The sequence below is a fragment of the Echinops telfairi genome, unplaced genomic scaffold (genome assembly GCF_000313985.2).
Source record: "Echinops telfairi isolate 266 unplaced genomic scaffold, ASM31398v2 ScPeMD7_5592;HRSCAF=6446, whole genome shotgun sequence".
Lineage (NCBI taxonomy): Eukaryota > Metazoa > Chordata > Mammalia > Afrosoricida > Tenrecidae > Echinops > Echinops telfairi.
In genome coordinates this window covers 51,085,567-51,109,762 of record NW_022109491.1, presented here as the reverse complement: position 1 = coordinate 51,109,762, position 24,196 = coordinate 51,085,567, and the positions used below count along the sequence as shown (strand labels likewise).

Sequence of the window (24,196 nt, the reverse complement as noted above, 5' to 3'; positions counted from 1 at the left end):
TGATGGTGCATACAGGGATAAACATTATTAAAACTTCTTAGGCATAACCAAAAACCTTGAGGAAATGGGTTGCTGGGCCTGGGAATTCAGGACCATAGTGTCGGAGGACACCAAGGTCAAATAGCACACCATAGTCCACAATGACAGTATTCGATGCCCTACTTGGTTGTGTAGTGACTGGAATCTTAAAAGTTCATGATTGGCCATCTAAGGTGCAACTATGGGTCTTTTCTTGTCCAGGGAAAAGAAGAGTGATGATCACTGAAACCACTTGGGAACAATTAGTCTAATTTACTAACAACTCAGTCTCTGCGATGCTGGCACCAGAAGTAGATGGTGTCTACCTACCACTCTCCACTGTTATGAAAGGGATCACATGAGAAGGTCCTGTATAGGGTGGGAGAAAAAGGAAGAAAAAAAAAAAAGAGCAATCATTTAAAAAGACTAGGTTTACTAGTTCAGTCGAGATTGGTGGATTTCCAGAGAATAAGGCCCCTTGTTTCCCTTCAGGTCTGAAGACCCCGCCCCCCACCACCTTGGCTCAGTTTTTAGCCAAACAATGGACAGATTTATAATGTAAACCATTAACACTAGGGAGGTACATACTTCTCAGAATTACCGACCATTTGGGGTCAATAGGGCAGCATTGTCCAAGGACGAAGGTTAGCAGGGTTAGGATGGAAGTCGAAGTGGAGAAACAGGGCGGAGGTGGAATGAATGGTGTTGCACTGAGGGGATTGCAAAGAATGAGATGAAATAAAATGTGCTTGAATTGTTGAATGTAAAACTGATGATCTGCTGGGTAGAACTTTACCCAATTCATAATCAAAAGCTTAAAACGGAGAGATCAGGTTTCAACCCTATGTGCCAAGACATGAATACAACATACCGGCATGTACCAGGGAACCAATTGAGAGATTTGTGGGGCTGGCCCCAATCCAAACTATGTGGACACCCCTGACCACTGCAAGAAGAATGCACTTCAGAGGACAGCAATGGGGCTACAGCCTGGGGAGATGGGCGCATCTGATTAGAGCACATGGGAGAAACACAAAGGGATGGAGAGGGAGGGGAGGACATCCTGGCCCACAAAGCCCCGAGGAGGATATTCCTACTCAGAGCAGACAACGTACAGAGAGTATCATAGGGCCTGCCCCAGCACGAGACATGACATCCCTCACTAAACCATAGTGCTGGGCAGAGGGGGCAATACTGGGACAGCACAGTGCGGGAATTGTGCCCAATCTGACCCCATCACAGTGGAATGAAACACTAAGGGCATGCAACAGAGCAGCAAGGGGAACAAAGTGATAAAATACCTGGGGAATATAAAAAATAGACTTTGGAGAAAGAGTGTGGCACCCCACCAGACTCACCTGGAAAACACTTGTGAAGACCAACAAACAGACCTTGAACTATTTATAGGCTTTTCCATTTTTGTCATTGGCTTTCATTTGGTTGTTTTTGTTGTTTTGCTGTTGTTGTTTTTATTTTGTTGGTCTTGACTTCCTTTGTTGTTTTATCTAGCTTTGGTGGGTTTTTGTGCTTATTAATGTCTCTGCATGTCTATCTAGATAAGATAGGCGGCATAAATAATTTGGAGTTGAAAAGAATGGGACCAATGGTTCTGGGGAATACAGAGAAGGGGAGGTGGGAGAAGGGAAGGGGGGGTGGTGGCAACCAACCCAGGGACAAGGGAACAACAAGTGAACTAAAATCAATGGAGAGAAGGGCATAGGCTGCCTATTGGGGCTTAATCAAGGGCAATGTAGCAGCGAAGAATTACTAAATCAGAATGAAGGCCAAACATGATGATGGGACAAGAGGAAAGCAAAAGGAAATAGAGGAAAGAACCAGGAGGCAAAGGAAATTTATAGAGATTTAAATACAGGCATGTACACATGTAAATATATTATAATGAGAGGGGAATAGAACTATGTACTCATATCTATATGTTAAGAATTAAGGTGGCAGATGGACATTGGGCCTCTACTCAAGTATTCTCTCAACACAAGAACACTTTGTTGGAACAATCTGGCATTCTGTGATGCTCACCTTCCCGACATGATCTCTCGCTGAAGACAAAATGGGTGCATAAGTAAATGTGGTGAAGAAAGCTGATTGTGCCCAGCTATCAAAAGATATAGCATTTGGGATCTTAAAGGCTTGAAGATAAACAAGTGGCCATCTAGCCGAGAAGCAACAAAGCCCACATAGAAGAAGCACACCAGCCTGTGTGATCATGAGGTGTCGATGGGATCAGGTATCAGGCATCTAATACCCAGAAAAAAATCATACCCAAGGTGAAAGGGGGATGGGGTATGGGTGGAGACCCAAAAACCATCTGTAGACAATTGGACATCCCCCTACAGAGAGGTCACAGGGAAGAAATGAGCCAGTCAGGGTGCAGTATCGCACTGATGAAATATACAACTTTTCTCTATTTCTTTCATTGCCCCCACCCACTATCATTAACTCAGTTCTATCTTACAAATCTGGCTAGACCAGAGCATGTACACTGGTACAGATAAAAGCTTGAAACACAGGGAATCCAGGATAGATACCCGCCAACAGGATAGATAATGGACCAACAATGAGAGTAGAGATACCAAGAGGATTAGGGGAGGGTGGGGGTAGAAAAAAGGAATCAATCACAAGGATCAATGTATACCGACCGCCTCCCAGGGGCATGAACAATGGAAAATTGGGTGAGGGGCAATGGAGGACAATGTAAGATATGAAAATAATAATCTATAATTTATGAAGGGTTCGTGAGGGAGGAAGGGTGGGCGGGGAGGGGGAAGAAATGGGGAGCTGATATCAGGGGCTCAAGTGGGAAGAGAATGCTTTGAAAATAATGATGGCAGCATATGTGCAAATGTGCTTGACACAATGGATGAATGTATGGATTGTGATAAGATATGTAAGAGTCCCCAATGAAAGTATTTAATGAAAAAAAGAAAACAGAAAAAAACTGTATCCTTACTATAAAATATCATGGATTATAAATATTCTCGAGCACACTTGTTTTTAGGAAAAGTTCTAAAAGTAGTATGACTAGGTCACATATAATTTTTCTACTCTCACCACATTTACCTACTTTTCTGAAAAGTTATACACACTTACAACACTATGAGAATTATAAGTGTTCATGTTTCCTCGTAATCTGTTAACACTGTTGTCACATAGTGAGTTTCTGTTAATGTACTGAGTAATAGGAAGTACCTTAAGTGGCGTTTAAGAATGGGTTATTGCTTTTATGTTTGCTCTGTTTCATCCAACCATATTTGTTGATGCCTGTGTTTTGGACTGTTATCAATTGCCTATAAATTTTTGACCTCAGTTTTGTAGACTCCAAACATTTTGATATCAAATATTCCCTAGCATGTGAATTGATAACATCTTAAAAATACTGATTCAATTTTGTTTTACTTTGTTCCCCCAATTTGTTCATTAATTTACTCATCTGACATTTTTTGTGCACTTGCTATGTGCCAGGCACCATTGTAGATTCTGTAAATATGCACCCCCACATTTTTTTTCAGTTTCCTTGTTGAAATGGTTTCTCTTGGTTTCCATTGATTTTCCTTCCTTTAGTTGTTGTCAACAGTGTCTTCCCTTTTATGTTGGGATGAGGCACCACTTCAGTTCTCGAGGGCAGTGCTGCTGCTAGAGTAACCTGTCTGCAATGCATGGTGGGCTTCGGTGTGAACATGGGCGTTCTCATATTGACGCCTGATTTCAAAGCACCATTTATTATGTTATGAGTCTTTTCTTCATTGTTTCCTCCCAGCAGTGTGGCTGCTTGCTTATTCTCTACTAACTGAGTTCAGTTCGGGTGCTGCAGTTCTCCTGCAGGGGGACAGACAGCCCTTTGCTCAATTCTTGATTGAGCGGTCACAGTGAACACCCACCGATGCTGCCAGCTCCAGAGAAGTCTCTGACTTAGTAAGTGGTGAGGAGACTTCCTGGTGGAGTCCCAGTGCCTAAAGTAGTCGCTCTCTGCCTTGGCTGCACCTTGGCATTGTCCAAGTTTTAAAGCATCCTGTGTTCTGTGCCAGTAGAATCAGGATCTCTGGGTGGCACTCACACCATGTGAGACTGAACTGGAGAACCACTGATTTAATGTGATAAATGGATGTGTGTGTGTGTGTGCGCGCGCGCGTGTGTGTGCATGCGCAGAGGCTGTATTCGTCCAAAGGACACGCTTTACGTGCAAATCTACAAATGATTTCCGTTTTCTCAGCCTTTCTTTTCTCTCTTGTGAAGTGAGACTAATAAAGCCTTGCCACTCTGAATTGGATTATGGGGGTTGTTAATAAATCAGACTTGGATAGAGCCTCTGCAATGGCTTTGGGAGGACTTTGGAGGTAGCTACAGTGTGAGATGCAGAAATGTTATTTGACCTCAGACACTGCATCCAATGGCTCGGTTGCCCTGGGTAGTATCTCTCTTTGAGCCATCTGTGATTATTTTCCATGTCGGGAGGTTTGTAGGTTCCTATCTACCCTCCTTCCTTTCGTCTCCCTTCCTGAAATCACTCTTGAGGCCCGCCCAGGGTGTAGCCACGGCCAAAAGACCTGGCAGGGGCACCCTTCCCATCTCCCTTCTGCCTTTGCTCAGCACACATGGCCCCACCCTGTGGTGCTGGCTGGCTGTGGACACAGCATAGGTGGGACACAACATAGGCAGGATGCCTCACCTGTCCAAGCCATAGTTTCACAATGTACCATGTGAACACACAAAGACCCCTTTCTAAGGCTCCTGTGAGAATCGGATGTTGCCATGGTGCTTGGCATTTGGCTGCTGCCCTGTAAATACTAATTATCCCTGACTGCATTAATCTGGAGTCAATAAAGCTATGCCTGTAAAAACTGACATATAAATAGTGAAGATGATGATTATCCATGTTTAAGTTCTCTCAACCCACTCAGCGCTTTATGTGGATGGTAGGCATGGAAGTAAATGCATGTCACTGTGTGGGTAATTGTGGAGAAGATCCAGGGCTTTGGTTCTCTCCTGGATTAAACCCCCACTGCTGAACTTGTCCTTTCCCTACCATTAACCTATGAGATCAGCGGTTCTCAACCTGGTGGCAACCCTTTTGGGAGTCGAATGACTCTTTCACAGGTGTTGCCCGATTCATAACAGTAGCAAAATTATAATTATGAAGTAGCAATGAAAATCATTTTATGGTTCGGGGTCACCACCACATGAGGAACTGAATTAAGAGGTCATGGCATTAGGAAGGTTGAGATCCACTGCACTAGATGATCTCTCTGCCTCCTCTTTCCTAACAAAGTCAGCTGAAGTAAACAGTGCTTTCCTAGTATCTGCAGGAACAATGATAACAGGAACCTGGCCTCGGAGTACAGCCTCCGTAGGCAGAATGTGTCTAGGTCAGGTTCATATTCTTCATTAGCTACAGAGCTAATGAGGATCGCCTCAAGATGTCAATCATGGAGGTTGAGGAGGAAGACTGTTGCCCCGTTCTTAGCCGACCTGGCACTGCAGGACATGGTCTGCAAGTGCTAACATGCCTTATCAGTAGCTGGTGGTGACTCCCACAGTTATGCACTCTCCTCTCTCGGTGCCTTTGGTGTGAGCTTCTGAGTGCTTCCTGGGGCTTCAGATGGTTACAGTGCACTCACTGTGGCCATGTGACTTGCTGGCCTGGCTTTGTCTCTACATAGGCCAGACCTGACTGAGTTGAGGAAGATGCTGGATTCTTGATCCTGGGATGGGTGAAAGGGTTAAGATGGGTGCTATCTGTGAGGTCCTGACCCCTGTGGAATGCAGTAAGCAGTGACAGGTGACAGGATGGCAGTGGCCTTGCAGCACTGGCCTCTGAGCAGGACTGTCAGGAACACTAGGCCCATTAAGCAAGATGCTGCACTCATATCAAGAGGGGCCAAGGGTCAGTCAGCATCAAATAGCCCTACTCCGGTGATGACTGGAATACGGGCTCCCCTGAGCTTTGGTGAGGCAGACAGGGTGGCCTTTCAAGTCTCCGCAGAAAAATCAGTGCCTTATTTCAAGCCTTGCATTTGCCCTTGTCAGTCTACCAGCTTTCACAACACAGCAGAGGCTTTGAGGAGTGAGGTCAGATTTTCATCCATCTTCTTCTCCACACAGGCCTTAGAAGACCGGGGCATTGTGGAGCTGCTCCTGACCTCAGACAACAAGGATGGCCTGAGCAAGGGTGTCGTCGATGGAGGTACTACATGGGGACCCAGCATGGAGTGATTGCCTGGATAGGCCTGTGCACAGCGTTAGATGCCTCACCTCCCATTTGCAAGGCATCGTCCCAGAAGCTTCAGTGTTAAAAGGATCAGAGAGTATAGTAGAGTTAGGGATGCAGAACCCAGCTCTGTAGACGGCGTCTCATGTCTGCCGATCCCACCTAACCCTTTAAACTCAGGACACTAGCAGTGCTCTGCTGGTGGGCAATCTGAGAAGGGCATTGGATATCCAGAAATAGGGCTGAGTAGATGAAGCACCAGAGTCCATAGCATAGTAGTCACACATTAGGCTGTGAACTGCATGGTCAGCAGTTCGAAACCACCGGCAGCTCTGAGGGCAAATGATTGGGCTTTCTACTCAAGTAAGCAGTGGCAGTCTCAGAAGCCCACAGGGGATCACTCGTGACTCGATGGCAGTGAGTTTGGTTGGGAGATGAAGCAGGAGGCTCTTTGGAGAATGGCTTACTCAGAGTCTGCCAAAATCCAAGGGATGCCAGCCCCTTTGTAGAGTCCGCGATGGCCTTCATAGGGGTGGGCATTGGTGAGAGGGTTGCCTTCCACCCCCAGCATCCGGATCTCTGTTCTGCTTTCTTCCTATTACACGGCATGGGTTGGCCAAGCTCAGGTTCGGGCTGACCATCCATCGCATGCCTGAACATCAAATTCTTCTTCCGGTCCTACTCAGGGTATTGCACTGGTTGACCCCTTCTGTCCCTTGTCACCAGGTCAGCTCTTCTTGCTGGGCTAGTCCTACCTACATATGAGCATGTCATTTCTCCCTTCTGAAAAATATCTGATTTTTGTGTCCAGAGATTGCTGTAGTTCTCTGCCCCGCTTTCCACCAAATCTTCCCCTCATTGACCATACTCAGTCCTTCTACCCAGGTCCCTTTTAAGCACCACAATCAGGCCATCACTCAACGTGTCACCAGTGAGCTCTACATGTAAGTGTGAATGCTTAGTGCTGACCACTGTGGGGCTGTCTGATTTGATTCAGCAGAGTCTGTAAATCTTTGTTCCTGGAAAGGTTCCTCCTTGGGCTGCCAGGACCCATAGGTTTCTATGTTTTCTACCTTTCACTTTCCTGGCCGCTCAATGGTTGACATTCTCCCTGGGTGGCTCCTCGGGATTCTCACTCAGATCCATGGTGCTAAGTACTTTCTATGTGCTGATGAGTCTGATTCTGTGTCTCTATCCTCAGGGACCTCTCACTGCAGGTGGATTTGCATAACCCTCTACCTCCTGTGGCATCTGAAGGATCACATGCTTAGCATTGAATGCTTGAAACATCCATCCTTTCTCTCTACACAAATCCTGTTCCCCTTGCACCCTCCCTTTTATGAGTAACCCACAGCTCCTTTTTTATTCCATTCATAATCGTCAGTCTGGCCTCCTTTCTTTCTGTACACCTGACATATAGCCCATCAGCAAAGTCTTTCAATGTATCTGGCCTCCAAATATGTTTTACCCCCTCATGTCTCTGGCATTTCTTACATGCATTATTACAGAAACTTTTAAATTAACTCCACCCCCTTTCTTTTACTGCTACAAGTTGTTCTCAGCATTGCAGCCAGTGGATGCCTTAAATGTAGTTTGATCATCTCATCTTTGCTTAACGGCCAACTGCTCTCTGCTTTGTTGTGCACAGTGAGAGTCCAGGTTGTGAGAATGACCAGGCAGGCCTGCACCCAGCCCCTGTGACCCTGTGGGCCACCCCTGCTGCCCGCTTGACTGCCCCTCTCTTTCTTTTGCACTTGAGCTTAACAGACAAAAAAGAACCCTGTCTTTTTCTCGTATGCTCCCTTCTCTGACCAACTCCTCCTCCAATCACTCCTGCTCCGGCACTCCCAGTCCTTTGAAGAAACATCGTGCTTGATGTTTCTTCAAAGCATGTATTACCCCGAAGATTCCATGTAGTTTATTTTACTTAGCTTCCTCTCCATAGAAGACAGTTCCACAGGGCTTGGGTTTGTCTCATTCGGACTGTGTTCTTGTCTGAACAGTCTGTTGGCTGACTGGATGAAGCAAGGAATGAGAGGCTCCATCAGGGACTGCCAGCCCAGCCCTGCGTGGTCTCCAGTACTGGTGCTGCTCTGTGCTAGCACAGCTGCTCTGTTTCCTTTGCGCATCCCTCCCTAGACTGAGCTGCTTGAAAGAAGGGACCTTTCTTTATCTCTGTGTCCCTTGAACAGTGCCTGGTGTGTGGTTGGCACACGGTATAGTACCGTTGAATGAACACGGAGAAGCAGGGCCCTTGTCCTCTGGCAGAGCTAGTTAGCCAGGGGGACCGGATTTCCCATCTCTGATGAGACTGCGTGGATGTTGAGAAGGAACTTGGCTCTTCCGAACGAAATGCTTCCCATTCTTTCCACACGGTGGCACTGCAGCCTCTGCTTTGTTAGAGACTCCAAGGGCTGCTCTAGCACAGGTTCCGTGCATTGGCCACCAGTAATTAAAGACCTCCTGTGGATGCTGGGGTCCTCCATAGGAAACTTGTATTCTCACTCTCCTCTCGCTTTCATGGCAGACCCACTGCACCTGGAGGTTCTCTGGTCCCAGAGCGCCACATCTGCTACCTGCTGCACAGGATGGTGCCTGAAAGTTAGTTCAAGTTGTAATTTAAATAATACACTTTAAGGGTCTAAATGTAGTGTAGTAAAAATGTACTCATAAAAACCAAAAATATAGCATGGCTCACTGTCTTCGGGCCTCACTCCTCAGAAATTAACCACATTAAACTCTTCAGCTTTTTCTTCTGGTCTTTCCCTTCACCTTTCTAAATCAGATGCGCATTACAAGGGGGCTTCAAGAAGTCCACGATAAAGTTGAACCACAACATCAAGAATTGGCCTGGGAACCTTTTGACGCCCCCCTTGTCTTTGTCCATCAAAAATCCCATCTGTCCACTTTGTATGCAATTGAGGGTTTAGTTCTTTCTTTTTCTTTCCTCACTCTCATCCCCCCAGTGTCCTCTCCATAGAGCTGTTTCTCCGTTGTGGTTTCTTTTCTCATCCCTTCCCCCTTTTAAAAGACAGATGAAGCCATTGCTGTGGAGTCAGCTCTGACTCGTGGCCATCCCATGTTTGCCAGAATAGAACTGTGCTCAGCAGGGTTTCCCACACAATGGCCTACTTTCCCACACCGTGAGAGCAATCAATGGGCAGTGTCTACATAATAGTTAAGTACATTTTCTTCACTGCTGAATGGAGGAATAGATTAGAGTAAGGCTTACCCCTTAAACCTTTGCATTCTGGTACTTTATATTAGTAGGGTGCCCTTGACAGATATTCCTGTTCAAGGAGCCACATGCATCCTGCCAACTACAGGTAGTTTCATTTCAGACAGGGCTTCCGTCTTCAGGGGTGTGTGCTTCAAGGTGGGTGGTTCTCCTGTGAAGGCAGCGGAGGTCAGTGACTCTGTAGAACACCAGGTCAGCTGTCCGATGGGCCTGGCATTGCATTCCTAGTGTGATGTTGACCAGTTGTCATTTAACCTCCTCAGCCACGGCCATTGCATTTCGGTTTTTAGTCAGTTGCCAGTCAGGCATTTATGTCTCTTAGAGGAGTGTTGGCATGGGTTGGGAGTGCTGGGATGTTGGATACTTAGCCTACAACATTCCACCTCTATCCCTGAAGGCCAGGCTGGTGCATGCCAGAGAGATAGGAGACTGGACTAAACAGGCAGGGGCTCTAATAGTGTGCTCTCAAGCTGGGACAGACCCAGAGGCCACAGCGACAGGCCAAGCCCAGCATATTTTCTTGAGCTCACATTTCACGAATGGGAGGTCATTCAGATGAACACAGTGTGGCATTAAATAAAAAACTATGCCTCACTGAAGAAATGAGATGGGAATGAGGGATTTCCTCATGTAGATGGTTGCCTGTGCTAGATGCTTGAGTGGAAGGAGCACAGCAGCATCTGGGCGCACAGAAGAGTAACTAGCAGGGATGCTCACTCCTGTGCATAGTATTAGAGTTCATCAAGATCACCTGCCCGGCGAGTGACGGCTATGGAAGGCCTGGGCTGAACGGTGGGGCTTCTGAGATGAGAAGATGCATCTTCTGAGCTTTGAGAAAGCAATTCCTACCCGGAGATGGGAATCAATGCCATCAGTTAGGCGGGAGGAGTGAGAGTGCTTGGCTGAATTCAGTCATCGTCTGGTCTTAAGATGCTGTTTTATTTCTCCTTTCCCTTCACAGTGCTGGCCACCATTAACTTACAGTCACAAAATGAACTAAATTTACTAACCACATTTCTCTTAAATGCCCAGGTAAGTTTAACGGAAGGGCAGCAGCTGTCCTGCTCAGCATGAATGCATAGGTTCTTGCCATGCTCAAAGGAGCCCCCTCATTGTGCACGGGCGCACGCCAGAGGGATGGGAAGCTCTTGGGTGCTTTCACTGTGCATAGGGTCCATGGATGGGGAAGGCAGATTGGGAGGTTCTTCCATCCTTTCTTTTTTAAAAGCATTTTTGAACAATTTCATTGACATATAATTCACATGTCATTCAATTCAATAGTTTAAACCTATTTGAAAAGTTGTGCAATCACCACAATCAGTTAGAACATTTTATTCTTCCTTGGACTCCTTATCAGCTCTCCATTACCCTGCCATAACTCAAGAACTGACTAGCCCAGTTATTGTCTCTGTAAACTTACCGATCCTGGATTTCCTGTAAAGGAAAACATACAAAACCAAAAAGGATAGCCAAACAAAACAGGAAGAAAAAAAACCCCACACCCAATAACAAAATGAATCAGAGGACAATCTCAGTTGAAAAGAATGAAAAACTAAAACATGTTTAAAATGAGTCAAAAGGGAGAACAATTGATAAGGTATCAACTTTGAACCTAACTATATTTGAATCAGTGCACTTGTCAATGCACTCTGTCTGATAGCAAAGCTATTCACATCCTTGGTCAATGGTCTGAGGGAATTTACCAGAGGCTTAATCCATGTGGGGACCTTGCAAATGGAATTTGGGCTTTCTCTGTCATTCATAGCCTTCTGCAAACTTGGTGTTCATCATTTTAGCTCTAATATGGTTCCTTCTTCTGTTCTTGGATTTTATTATTTACAATCCTTAGATCACACAGGCCCTAGTTTTTTTTGTTTTTGTTTTTTCGAGTGATTTTTCTATGTGCTCCTGGGAAAGGGGACAGGTTGAAGCTATTTTGAGGTGCTGCTGAGTAAGCTGAATGTGATTGCTTGCCTCTTAAAAAACAAAATAAATGGAAGCATTCATGAATGGACTTTTCTAGACTTGTTCTCATTTCCCCCCAGTTACTGAAGGCAGAAACACTTCCCTCCCCATAATATATTTGGTCTGAGTCCATTTGATGGAAATTTATAGCTCAATCTCTTTCTGATGGATTTCTTTTCTCTCAGTCTGAGTGTCTCTCTTAAGGATATAGATGTGATCTGGGCCAAGGCACCTCCAGTCCATTCAGAGTCTGTTCCCGGAACTGCAAGGCCACATCAGTCTCCCTCAGATGATGAGCATCCCCATTCACTCCTTGTTGCATGTAGACATTGACCCTGGACTTACTGTGGAACTGCTGGAGTGTGTTATCAACCATAGCAAACCAGACACCTAGAACAGTTCTGGGGATCATTTTCCAAACCGGAGGATACTTTTAGATCACAGGTAGTACCACGAGATATGCCCACTCACTATAGCAGCGCCAACCAGTGTAGGACAAGGGCCATGTGCATATGGAAGAACTGGGATTTACAGGGAATTAGAGAGGCACCCAGAGCAGCCAGGATGTTTCCAAGAGGAGACGAGATAGAATCTGGAACTTTCGTCAGGAAGGTCTTTGGAGAGAGAATGGATACAGCAGTCTTCATGGAGTGACCTTCTTGCCTTCCCACCTTCGCTTTCGACTGCACTCTCAGTGTGTGTCACAGATGGTGCCAGGTCCTGCAATACTACAGTGAACAAGGCCAAAGGGCCCCTGCGCTTCTGGTGTTATAATCAACTTGGAAAGGAGCTGATTAAGTGAATGATACATGGATGATTAATGCTGAGTAAGTGATTGCAAAATGAACTCAAAAGAACTATACAAGTGGCTTCAAAGAGAAGCAGAGGATGCTGGGAACTTTCCCTACACCTACTCTGCTACTGGCTGCATGACCTTGGGCAAGTTCCTTTACCTCCTGGTGCTTCCCTTTCCTCGATGGTAAAGTGGGAATAACACTAGTGTTGACTCATAGGATTATTTGAGGATTCAACGTGGTAATATTTGGAAATCACTTAGGATAGGAGATGATGTCAGAGCTCTGGTGGCACTGTGGGTAAGGTGTGGGCAAGGGTGTTGGTGATTTAAACTCACCAGGTGCTCCACAGGAGAAAGATGAGGTAACCTGCTCCCCATGAAGAGCGACACTCTCCAAAGCCTTCCACGGGGGTTGCTGTGAGTCAACTGTAACTCCATAGCAGTGGCTGGTCAAGAAGCTGATGTCAGGGATCCAGCTGACAGCAGCTTCCTGCTGGCTCTTTATCTTTGGAAAAGTCGTCACATCTTTGCCTTCTGAGGCCATGCTGTACTATTGATGGAAAGGTTCCATTTTCTGGTCTTCAGTTCAGTGATGTCTGAGGTATCAACGATAAAATCATCCTCAAGGAAAGGGACTTTCAGATACTTCCCTTGAAGGCGTGAACAATCCAGCCCCCTCTGCTCGCCCCTTGGGAGACTCAGTAGCGTCGTGTCAGTCATTGTCCACACCAGGGCTATGCCCAGTGAAGAAGATCATCGGCGTGGATGTTGCTCTGACACTTCTGAGGTGCCACCCACTGTATGAAGTGCTCTGTGTGCCGTGTCTCCTTGCCTCGTCTCCACACTATTTACACAGGGTACAGTCCTTATGGTTTTACCATTAAAATGAACAGGCGCTGAGAGTAAGGTCAGGCAGCTTGTGAAAGCTACACCCAGGAATAGGAGAGGAAATCTTACAGCAAAATCTTGTTATCGAGTTCTATCTTAATCACAGTATATAGGGACCGGGCCACTGGTCACAGTGTACAGGGACTGGATGCCACCTCCGTGCATCCTGGTATCTTGAAGCCTGACAATGCATTCCTGTTAGTGGGGACTACTAAGAATCTACTTCTTAGTAGTGACTGAAAATTGGTACTGTATGTCCCTTTCCTGGGACGTAGATAGTTTGAGAAGAAAACCAAGCCATTAGTCTTGCTGAAGATATTATTGTGATGACAACAGCCTTTACCTGGATATGACGGGTGCCTTCTACTAAACGGACAGTAGGTTTGCCCATCACATTGGATCTGCTCACTAGAGTTTTGGCACTCTTCACACAGTGGCCCTCCAAATATAGTGGAGAAGTCATTGATGCATGGTCAGGGAGGGAATAAGTAAGAATGCTCAGTCAAAAACAGAAATGCCAGCATGAGTCCGCCTGCCTCTCCCCATGAGCTCCGGTGCTGCTCACAAACATGGCTAGGTAGGGTGTGGTCTTCGTAATGATTTATGTATCCTTGGTACAATTGTGTTCCAAAGTAAGAATTCAAATTAATACTGAAGATTCACTGAGTGTCCCAGCCCAGCTATGAATCCAGAACCTGGACGTGGGATGGTTGAGTTATAAGGCCCCGAGCAATGGCTCAGTTCTACCCATCTTCCATTTAAGCCAGTGTGCAGTGGGTCCACCCCTCTGCCTCTTCCAGATAAATAAAGGAAAACAGCACATGAGGGCTGTGTATCCCACAGGCCATGTAGACACTGACTGATGCTGAATACAGTTTCTCCTGCCCCGGCTTGAAAGCAAATCAGAGTAGGAAAAGACACAGAGCTGAATTCCAAGAAAAGCCTAAGTAGACAGAAACCACTGCTTTCGTGGTCACATCATGTGCAACAGTAACGCCACTTTCAATCCCAACATCTCTTATTGCAACTCTAGTGGCCTCTTGCACATGACACAAGCAGGGGAGACTGGGGACCAGCCACTGGAGATGCACGTGGCTCTGTTTCCAGTGTCCTCTATGGCAGGTGTGTGAGCCCAGGGAAGAGCTGGGGGACAGAGTCTCCAGACCCCTCCAGGAAGGGCCCCACCTGTATGTGTAACTTTATATCTTGTGCCCAGGGACTTCAGCCCAAGATGGTGATGGAGTACTGGACTGGCTGGTTTGACTCGTGGGGTGGCCCTCACAACATCTTGGATTCTTCTGGTGAGTGCTCTGCAGTCTCTGGAGCCAGGATGCTTGTTTCAAATAATCCACCACTTGATAGAAACTAGGTGTAGCCTGCAAGACTCCTGGGCTCTATGAATGCGGTGATGAGCCCTTGAAACGCCAGTGACTTGTATTTGAAGTGAATTAAAATGCAAACTTCTAACTTACGCAATGAGTGCCTATTGTACACATTTATAGAATACAAAAAAGATACGAAGAGGTAAAAGTTGCAGAGCTCTGAGGAAGCCATTGATGATCAGTCCCAGGCACCTCTCTGTGTCTCCCTATTCACGACCTGTGCTCTTGCTCAGGGAAGACAGGCTGTTGGCACATTGGACAGGACCTCGCTTCTGCCAGTCAATGGTGGATGATGACCTCTCTTTAAACTTTCAAATGTAGATTTGCATCATTGTTTTAAGGAATACAAAGAAGCTCCATCGTTTTGATAACTCTGGTGTCATTTACTTATTCCATCTCTTCTCGATGGACCACTTAGGTTGCTTCCCGTGGTCACCATCGAACATCCCCTTTAACATCTCTCTCATCCAACTCCCTTGTCATTGGTTCTTAGACGTAGAACTGGTAGATAGATGCTGTTCTGAAATCTAATGGCTGCACTGCCCTTCAGAAAGGCTCTAGATATTGCTACTCACCATGATTGAATGTGAGTCCCACTCCCCACCCATGGATTCATCAACATTGCGTATGAAAAATATTTTTAATATTTCCCAGTTGGGTAAGGTTATTGCTTCATGTGTATGTCTTTGGTTAGGGAGGGCTGTTTTTCTTGTTCACAACCACATGTTCATTAGTCATTGTATTCTTCTTGCAGGTATCTTCCTCTCATTAGTCATGTTTCAATACAAGCAGCATTGGGGGGGGAGGTGTCAGAATTACACAAAGGGGCTTCAGCAAGTTGGTGGGAAAATTTTGTTGTCTTTTAATCCCCCAAGGCTACTATTTCTGAACCCACCCCCCATCTGTTACTGTAAGTGCTCTGTTGTGTTTTCCTAGCTGATGCCCACAGTGGGGAGCCCCTGGCCAAGGTGGGGTGGGGGCAGCCTGGGCTGCAGGTTCTCTACCACACACTAAGTGGGGAGTTGACGGTGACATCAGAAACAATGAGCAGGCTCGAGTGCTGTGGGTCATTGTTCGGGGGTCATTTCTCCTTCTCCTTCCCTGATTGAGAATTTGATGGGGTTGAACTGGGGACAAGATTGGGAAGTACGAGGCTCCTGCAGAGGCTCTAACTTGTCCGGAACCCCAACTGCTCTGCACACTGCCTTGCTTTTCTACCTACAGAGGTTTTAAAAACCGTGTCTGCCATCATCTATGCTGGCTCCTCCATCAACCTCTACATGTTCCATGGAGGGACCAACTTTGGCTTCATCAACGGAGCCATGCATTTTAACGAATACAAGTCCGATGTCACCAGCTATGGCAAGTACTGATTAGCAACCCCCCTTGCAGATCCCCCCAACCCTTGTGTGTCTGGGGCTTGTCAATGAGTCCTTACGGGATGCCTTCTGGTCCTTCCATGTGTTTATGTATAAAGCACCTGAAGAAGTCCCAGCGGCACAGTGGTAATGTGCTCAGTGGCTAGCCAAGAGAGCCAAGGTTTGAACTCATTAGCCACCCCACAGGAGAGAGATAGGGCCGTCTGCTTCGCTAACAGTCCCTAGGGGGCTGTTTTAGCCTGTCCTAGCAAGTTGCTTTGAGTCAGACTGGACTCGGTGGTGGCACCTGATGAGGTGGAAGTGTGTGTGGATGGTAACCTCTAGGTATCCAGAGAGAGTACTTGGGGCCTGACGCCTGCCCACGGTGTGTTTGTGCACTAGCTCCTCTGCTGAGATGCCTCTTCACAAACTGCCTAGAGGACCGAGAGGAGTTATGCCAGAACATACAGAGGGGGATTCCTCTAGGGGAAGGCAGCCTCTTCTCCCATCTCTGGACCTTGAGATAGGGTGACTGTGGCCTTTGAAGATTGGGCATCTCCAGAGGTAGGAAAGGCTCCTTGTTTTTAACTACCTGTGGCTAGAAAGTTAGGGAAGACTGTGATCCTGGGCAGAGACCCTCATAGTGATGGTGTCCTGACTAAATGACCCCGCTGAAGTGCCCTGTCTCCAGAATCGCGGAGGGCCCTGCATACTACCCTGGCCTCTCTTCGTTCCTCTTGCCCCCACAAGAGCGGCCGTGGGTCTTGTGTGACCGGTGCTGGGCCCTCGGTGTCTTGCAGATTATGACGCAGTTCTGACAGAGGCTGGAGACTACACAGCCAAGTACTTCAAGCTTCGCGAGTTTTTTGGCTCCCTCTCAGGTACCCAGCAAACAGCCAGCTCCAGGACCAACGGGGGTCCTTGCTTTCGCTTCCAGACTGGAAAGAGTTACTTCCTCCCTTTTGTCCCCTCAATCCCAGTGGGTTTGTGTGTAGAAGGGTCCTAGGTAAGGCGAAGGAAACTAAATGCCTTCCACACAGTTGGTGTTCCGCTAGCTTCGGCAGTGTGATTTAGGTGTAGAGAGTTCAGCCATATAGGAAAGCTCCTCCCCACACCTCACCCCCCAACATTCCTTTCCTAGATGTGTTCTGCGAAGGGGCCTTCTTCCTATTGGCTCTCAGGTAAAGAGCAGGCTGAGCCCATGGATCAGAACCGGGGATTGAGTAGGTGGAGGGTGGAGGGGGCAGTGACCCTTTCAGGTCCTTAGGAGATGGCCCTGTGGTCCCTTTGTATTTCAGGTTCCCCACTGCCCCTGCCACCTGACCTTCTGCCTAAGACCACCTATGAGCCACTGATGCCAGCATATTACCTGTCCCTGTGGGATGTCCTGAAGTACCTGGGGGAGGTAAGCACCACTGGCCATGAGCAAGGGCCAGTCGGTGAGCAGGAAAAGGAAGTTTGGCTGAAGCCAGACATGGCCCAGCGGGTGGTGTCGGGAAGCAGGACACCTCATTCTGGAAAGCTCTCAGGACTCCAGACAGAGGAGTGTACCATCTCATGCTGGAGTATGAAGTGGGGAGGAGAAACAGGGCTTGCCCACCATAGGGGTCACCCAGCAGGTATTGCCCTTCTTCTTGGTAATGGGACAGGTGGAGGGTGGTGGGCAGCAGGAGCAGCCTGCTCCTTTGAGGGTCACACTTCCCACATAGAGGGGCTGTGCACACAAGTGACAGTGGATCTGTGTGGGATTCAAGTCCCACCCCACTGTTGTGTATTTCATGCCCTTTATCCCCCTGACTGCAGATCTGTGGACTTAGTATAATCAGAGCTGGGAGCCAGCTGGATAGACTGGCTCCCCATGTTTGAGTAAGGAGGCCCACAGGATTGAGTAATGAGAAGTCAAAATAGAAGAAATAAAGTGGTGAGCGACCCGACTCCCCCCAGTCCCCAGGAAGGTTCCAGGTGAGGCTGCTGGCTTCGTTCTCTGCAGCCTGGCTCTGTCTCTTATGCGTAGCCTATCAAGTCTGAGAAGCCAGTCAACATGGAGAACCTGCCTGTGAATGATGGGAATGGTCAGTCCTTTGGATACACGCTGTACGAGACCAACATCGCCTCCTCTGGTGTCCTCAGTGGTCTTGTGCGCGACCGGGGACAGGTAGGGGTGTCTTCGCTTAGCGCTCATTACCTTCTGTAGTGATTAACCTTGAAATATGCCCAGCGGTGAGCTCTGTAACCGGTCAGGGACCTCACTGTACCAGGGAGTCAAAAGGGCCCATCACAGTCACCCAAACAGCCTGTTCTGCTTGACTCGTGTGTGTTCGGTGTCCAGCCAACCTCCTCTCCGTGCATGCACGCCCATGCTGACCTCTCCCTGGGTCGAATCAAGATCCCTCCTGCTCATCTCTCACTTCCTACTGACCCGCGGTGCTTTCTGTGTGTCTTTGTTGGCAGGTGTTTGTGAATACAGTGTCCATAGGCTACTTGGACTACAACAAGAAGCAGATCAATATACCCTTGGTTCAGGTGTGTTGTCCCAGGAAGCTGGGGAAAGGCTGCACTGGCCGCTTTCCACTGGGTCAGGAGGGCAATTGGAGTGAGGGGCGGGGATGGAGGTGGGGTGGGGGGGACATGGAGCAAATTTGCTAGGAGCCAAAGGGGAAACTGAGATGGCTAGAGGATTCTGAAGCACGGACTGCAGGGTGAGACAGCACCAGGGCGTTGCTTTCGGCTCAGCTGGACTCCTTCCTATCTAGCCTCGGGGCTCAGGGGAGCCCTGGGCTTCCGCAATAGAAGCCAGGAGTTTTATCTGTGACCTTTTGGTTGGGAAATCAGGCAATCGTTATGGGCCACTATGTTCCTGGCAGGGCTACACGGTGCTGAGGATCTTGGTGGAGAATCGTGGGCGTGTCAACTACGGGGAAAATATCGATGACCAGCGCAAAGGTGGGTCAGAACCCGGGTTGGGATAAGAATGCTAGCAACCCCATGCGTGGTTATTTGTTTAAATCAGGGTCTGAGCAGGCCTTGGCAGTCTCCTGGGGCCAACTGGCATGGCAGAGGCCCTGTGGAGTGAGGTAGGGCTGTAGTGGCTCATTTGGGGTGGGGCTCTGAAGGCTGGCAGTGACCCATTTTTAAAGCCAGGCGAGTGAGACCAGACATGCATGGCTGCATTTTGACCATTTCCCTAGCTGTGCATTGGCCCTTGTGCTCATTCTGGACACACGGGGACAGCCAGCCCCATCTTTCCATTTCTCCTGGGGCCATAGTCTGCTCTACCAGGAACTGCTTGCTTGGACCGTGGGTGTGAGTGTTAAGGAAGGGCAAGGGAACCTTGTCTTCTTGAGTCCCCATATTGAAGTTTCTTCTTGAGCTGTCCCTGGAAGCCCACAGAAGATTCCAGCTGTGAGGGAGAGGAGGAGGCAACACCTTCCATAAACAAAATGCTCCTTGAATGACATGACCCGCCATTCTTGTTCTCTCCTCTCCTTTTGGTGGGGCTGTCTGAATGCAGTCAGACCCAGTACATTCAGACAGGATAAGTCACACGGTGGCAAGAAACACAAGGGACGTCTCAACTCCCTCAAGGCTTTACCTTTCGAATGAATGCACATCTTTTTGGTAAAAATCCCAGCAAGCTCCAAGCAGAGGCTTTTAGAAAACATTCTGGTCACCTTCCAGGGAAGCAGGGTGGCCCAGTTGTTGGGGCGTCCTGGGTCCTGAGGTTCCAACTTTTCCAGAGGCCCTTAGATGTCCGCCAGCATTGCCAGCTCACCTTCCTTCCCCGAAACGGTTCCCCAGTGTCGCTCTCCGAGTCTCAGCCTCATCCCCAGCTGGCTTTCTTCAGGCCTACTTTTATAGCCTTGGTTCTGGAGTTTGGAAGGGATGCCTAGCATGACCCTTGTTCCAAGTCAATGCTGCCCAGGTCCTTGGTCAAGGTGTGTCCTAGCCCCTCACAGGCATGCCCATGCTCTGCGTTATGATCACAGACCTCCTTTCAGAAGAATAGCGTGCCTCCTGCCACACTGCGTCCCACAACTTACGTGCATCTTCAGACCCTATGAATCCAAATCTCTTCTCTGGCACCTCAGCACCGCCATGATCAAGAGAACCATTCTGGACCTAACCAAGCTGACCATCCATCAAGGCAATAATTAACTGATACTTGGCATTGTGGTTATGCGTTGGGCTGCCAACTGCAAGGTTGGCAGTTTGAAACCACCCACCAGAGGCTCCCAGGGAGTAAGTCATGACTTTCTACTCCCATAAACACTTCTAGTCTTAGAAACTCATAAGGGCAGTTCTACCCTGTCCTATAGAGTCACAATGAGTCAGTATTGATTGACTCAGTAGCAGTGAGTCAAGTATCAGAGTATCACAGCTGATACTTAAATGATATTGGCAACTGTTCGCAATTTAACTGCTTTTACAATGTTTCTGACCCTAATTCCTGTAGACTATTTCGGATGGAGTTGTTAGGACTATTTAGACTGAGATGCTGCGTGTACTGCTCCTTGAAGCTAGGGAGCAGTATATCCTTGAAGCTAGGGTGATATCTCGCTCAGCTACCCTTTGGCCTCATTATCTACTGTGTTAGAATTCACTGGCCCCAGAATCTAGCAGGTTGCTCTCACTACAGTCTCACGGTCTCACTGACATCCTCCCTGAAGTATTAGGCTCTGTTACTGCCCTCTCTTGTGTCCCTTCCTTATAGCAAATCCTTAGCTATAATCGGAAAAACATTGGTATTAATCATTCTCAAATCCTTTGGAATGTGTAGGGAAGGTCTGATGCCAAATGAAGAGTTTCTTAGGTACTATGAACTCCAGGAAAAATACCACCAAAGTGTTCTGGAAACTTCCCGTATAGGTAAGGGGACCAGATTTTAACATTGGTAAAGCGGGACACCATTGATAAAACTCATATCCTGGCGAAATAGCCACATGGCAGCTGAAAAGCGTAGACCCTAGCTTGTTGTGCATTCTTTCCAAAAATCGGGACTTTTTAAAAACTCCACGGGACGTGGGAAAAATTGTTCAAAATCAGGACTGTCCTGCCAGAAGCAGGACGTCTGGTCACCTGATGTATAGGGCCCTGGCAGTACTGGCCAGTGTCTCCCCCCACACCCCAAGCCCCTGCCCTCCTGCAACCCCACCACAGCCTTCCTCATGTTCCCTTGCCTCCTTGCCACAGGTTTAATTGGAGACCTCTACCTAGATGGCTTGCCCCTGAAAAAGTTTAGAATCTATAGCCTGGATATGAAAAAGAGCTTCTTTCAGAAGTAAGTGCCTGTCTGGACCAGGGTGTTGGCTCCCAGGGGAAATGCATGGATAGCCAGAATGCCCTGGGGGCTCGCCAGCCTCACCCACTTCTCCAGATCAGAAATTCACTGGAAGGTGACTTTCCTAAGCAGGGGCAGCAGGAGTGCTTTCCTGCTGGAGGATTTTCCATTATGCATCTTGCTGTCCTCCATGTGCCCCCACTTTGGAAGTAGGTCCATGAGTGCTATAGAAGTAGATGTAGAACTGGGGCCAGGGGGCTCCCATCCTGTTTGTACCCCCACTCTGTCCCTAGGTTTGACATCAACAGGTGGAGCTCTGTCCCAGAAGTACCTACGTCCCCTGCTTTCTTCTTGTTTGGCTTGTCAGTTGGCCCCTCCCCTGCTGACACCTTTCTGAAGCTGGAGGTTTGTAAGCCACCCTTCCCTACCAGGGCTCACCTGTCTCCCACCCCAGGATCCTCAACCAGAAGGCCTCTTGTTTGTCCTTGACTGGCATCCTTGACAGTGACCTGTCAAGTGGTCTCCCTGCCTCTATGTTGCCCTTTCAGAACACTGGGACCCCCTGAGTTGGGGGAGCTCAATGCCAACCCCCTGGTACCTGGTGGGGCTACTGCCAGGATCTGGTTCTTACTCCAGCATGAGTGTGGGTGCCATACCTCAGGGGTTTGGGGCTAATGGAAATGGGGATGAGAGTGCCCAAAACCCCCTTTTCTAGCTCTTGTGCCAGCAAGACTTCACTCCCCATGGTATCCCGGGAAAGAGAGAAGCATGGGAGGCCCTCGGCACACTGTCTCTGCCTTCACATGTGATGTTAAAATTTGGTGGCTTTCGTGGTCAACTAACTTCACCCTACTCTACCTGTAGGGCTGGGAAAAGGGCGTTGTATTCATTAATGGCCAAAACCTCGGGCGATACTGGAACATTGGACCCCAGGAGACCCTCTATCTTCCAGGAGCCTGGTTGGACCCAGGTAACAACCAGGTGAGAACCTGTCCAGTCTCTTTCCCTTTGCCCATGCCCGCCCCCCCCTCCCCGCGCTGGCTTTCCCACAGACGGGAGAAGCCAGAAGGCTGGCAGGTGTAGTGGCACAAGTGACACCGTGGCCCCAGGATGTGTCACTATGCCCTCACCTTTTGGCTTCCCAGCCTGGGAGGGATGCTGTGTCTCTTCTGACCACATACATATATTTCTAAATGTGAGGCCCCATGTGGATTGGTACTTGTGAGGAAACCCCAGGTCAGTGGAAGATTAGTCCGTTCTGTGCGGCTCATTCTTATGCCTGCCCTGGTGCTGGTAGTTGCTGCCTCTAAAGACTAGTTAGGGCAGGTGAGTGGGCAGATGCATCATCATTTTCCCAGGTTCAGCTGAACTCTTGATCCCTGCTCCTTCGGGCGTGGCTCTCCAGCCCTCTCCATCACCAGCACCCTGAGGGAGGCTTCCTTAGGCCTCTGTGTGGTGCCTCACTTACCTGGCTTTGTCAGGACAGAGCCCACCACGCTTTCTTTCCCAGGTCATTGTGTTCGAGGAGAAGATGGCAGGCCCGATGATCCAGGCCGTGGAAACACCTCACCTAGGCAGGAACCAGTACATTGACTAGGGGCCGCCCGGCACCCTCCTGCTGACCAGAGGGCAGAAGAGAGCGCCTTCACACCCTCTCCTGGAGGCTAGCGTTCTCAGGTAGTAGCTGCAGCGTTGGCTGGCTCCATCTCAACCTGCTGCCTCCACTCCACAGCCTGGGGGACTGAAGAAAGGGGGTGTGAGTGAGGCAAGGGGGGCCCTTTCATACCTTGGTGGTTTGTAGTGGTGATGCTTATCCTAAACCTCTTACCTTCTGGATGAAGACCAAGTCATGTCCCTGCAGGCCTGGGGACTTGAATCAGAGCATGTGTGGTGAGTGCCTACAAATGAGGCCATGCGGATGAGTTGGGCATACGCTCCTGGCTCACAGCTCACACACACATGCTCCTCAAATGCAGTCTTCGCAACTGGATTTTGCCACACTTCCGTTCTGCAACCGTGGGGTTGAGGATAAGGGAGGAATGGGCATCGTGCCAGTGCTGACTCCCTTTCTTCTTCGAAACCCCACCCACTTTCTTCCCTGAGGTTCTGGACGACACCTGTTTGAGAGGCACACGCCTGCTTGTTCCCGTTCTAACTTTTAAAATCAGGAGGAGAAACCCAAACTTCAGAGGCAAAAATACCCAGCCACGTTTTTTTCCTGATTAGAGTTTGTCCCCCCCACCCCCCAACTTTGCTTAATGAGAATAAATGAAGCATCGACTGAGGAGGAAATAAAGACTCTACAGGACTGACTCCCAATATCTGAACACTTGGGATACTCAGCTGACATTGGCTAGGGAGCCTCCATGGAATGTTGGGGTAGCCATGGTCGGCAGGCCCATTAATGCCTGTTCTGACCACCAAACTTCACTCTATCCCCTCTTCCCCCTGTAACCAGTCCGCTAGGGAGGCAGAAACTGCTACACCATCTCCTGCTCCAGTTTGAGGGGCTCGCTCTAGGGATCAAGTCCAAGAAGTCGGTACAAGCTCTTTGCTGTGAATTGCAATAAAGTCATCGAGCTAACCAAAGCCTCCTGGGTGAAATGTCTTGGATCGCATCGGAGGGTGATTAGCTAGAGGAGGGTGGACACACATTGAGCCCAGCTGTTGGATCTAGAAACTGACTGCTGAGCCCTGCTCCTGGCTCACTGGGCTCTCCTGACCTCACCTCCCTTTGCAGTGGTACTGTGGTTTGGAGGTGACTGTCATAGGAGAAGTGATAGACGAATCCATTCTAGGCACTAGGGAGCCGGGGGACAAGAACATGTTAGACAGAAAGAGCTGCGGCAACTCCAGTAAGTGGATTTTTCCATACAAATGACATTGCTGTCTATTGTCACAAACAACCGGCCTTCAGTGATGGTCTAAGTCCAGTTAACAGACACCTTCCCAGGCCTGTGCCCATAGCAGTCAATAAAAGATCGCATAGAGTGGGAGGGAGGGGAAAAAATGAGGAGCTGATACCAAGGGCTCAAGTAGAAAGCAAATGT

The 24,196-nt window shown here is 48.4% G+C and overlaps 1 protein-coding gene across 1 annotated transcript in view; it reads left to right on the top strand.

Annotated features, from left to right (window-relative positions):
• Window positions 1–23,495, top strand: part of GLB1L2 (galactosidase beta 1 like 2) — a 33,822-nt gene extending 10,327 nt beyond the window's left edge. Inside the window, exons 7-19 of the mRNA XM_030887008.2 lie at window positions 6,136–6,217; window positions 10,441–10,511; window positions 14,345–14,429; window positions 15,735–15,872; window positions 16,669–16,749; window positions 17,167–17,273; window positions 17,883–18,023; window positions 18,320–18,391; window positions 18,733–18,811; window positions 21,059–21,146; window positions 21,440–21,551; window positions 22,011–22,127; window positions 22,657–23,495. Coding sequence (XP_030742868.1) covers window positions 6,136–6,217; window positions 10,441–10,511; window positions 14,345–14,429; window positions 15,735–15,872; window positions 16,669–16,749; window positions 17,167–17,273; window positions 17,883–18,023; window positions 18,320–18,391; window positions 18,733–18,811; window positions 21,059–21,146; window positions 21,440–21,551; window positions 22,011–22,127; window positions 22,657–22,743 — 1,260 coding nt within the window. The 3' untranslated portion in view covers window positions 22,744–23,495. The remainder of the gene's footprint in view (window positions 1–6,135; window positions 6,218–10,440; window positions 10,512–14,344; window positions 14,430–15,734; window positions 15,873–16,668; window positions 16,750–17,166; window positions 17,274–17,882; window positions 18,024–18,319; window positions 18,392–18,732; window positions 18,812–21,058; window positions 21,147–21,439; window positions 21,552–22,010; window positions 22,128–22,656) is intronic.
• Window positions 23,496–24,196: the final 701 nt, after the last annotated feature.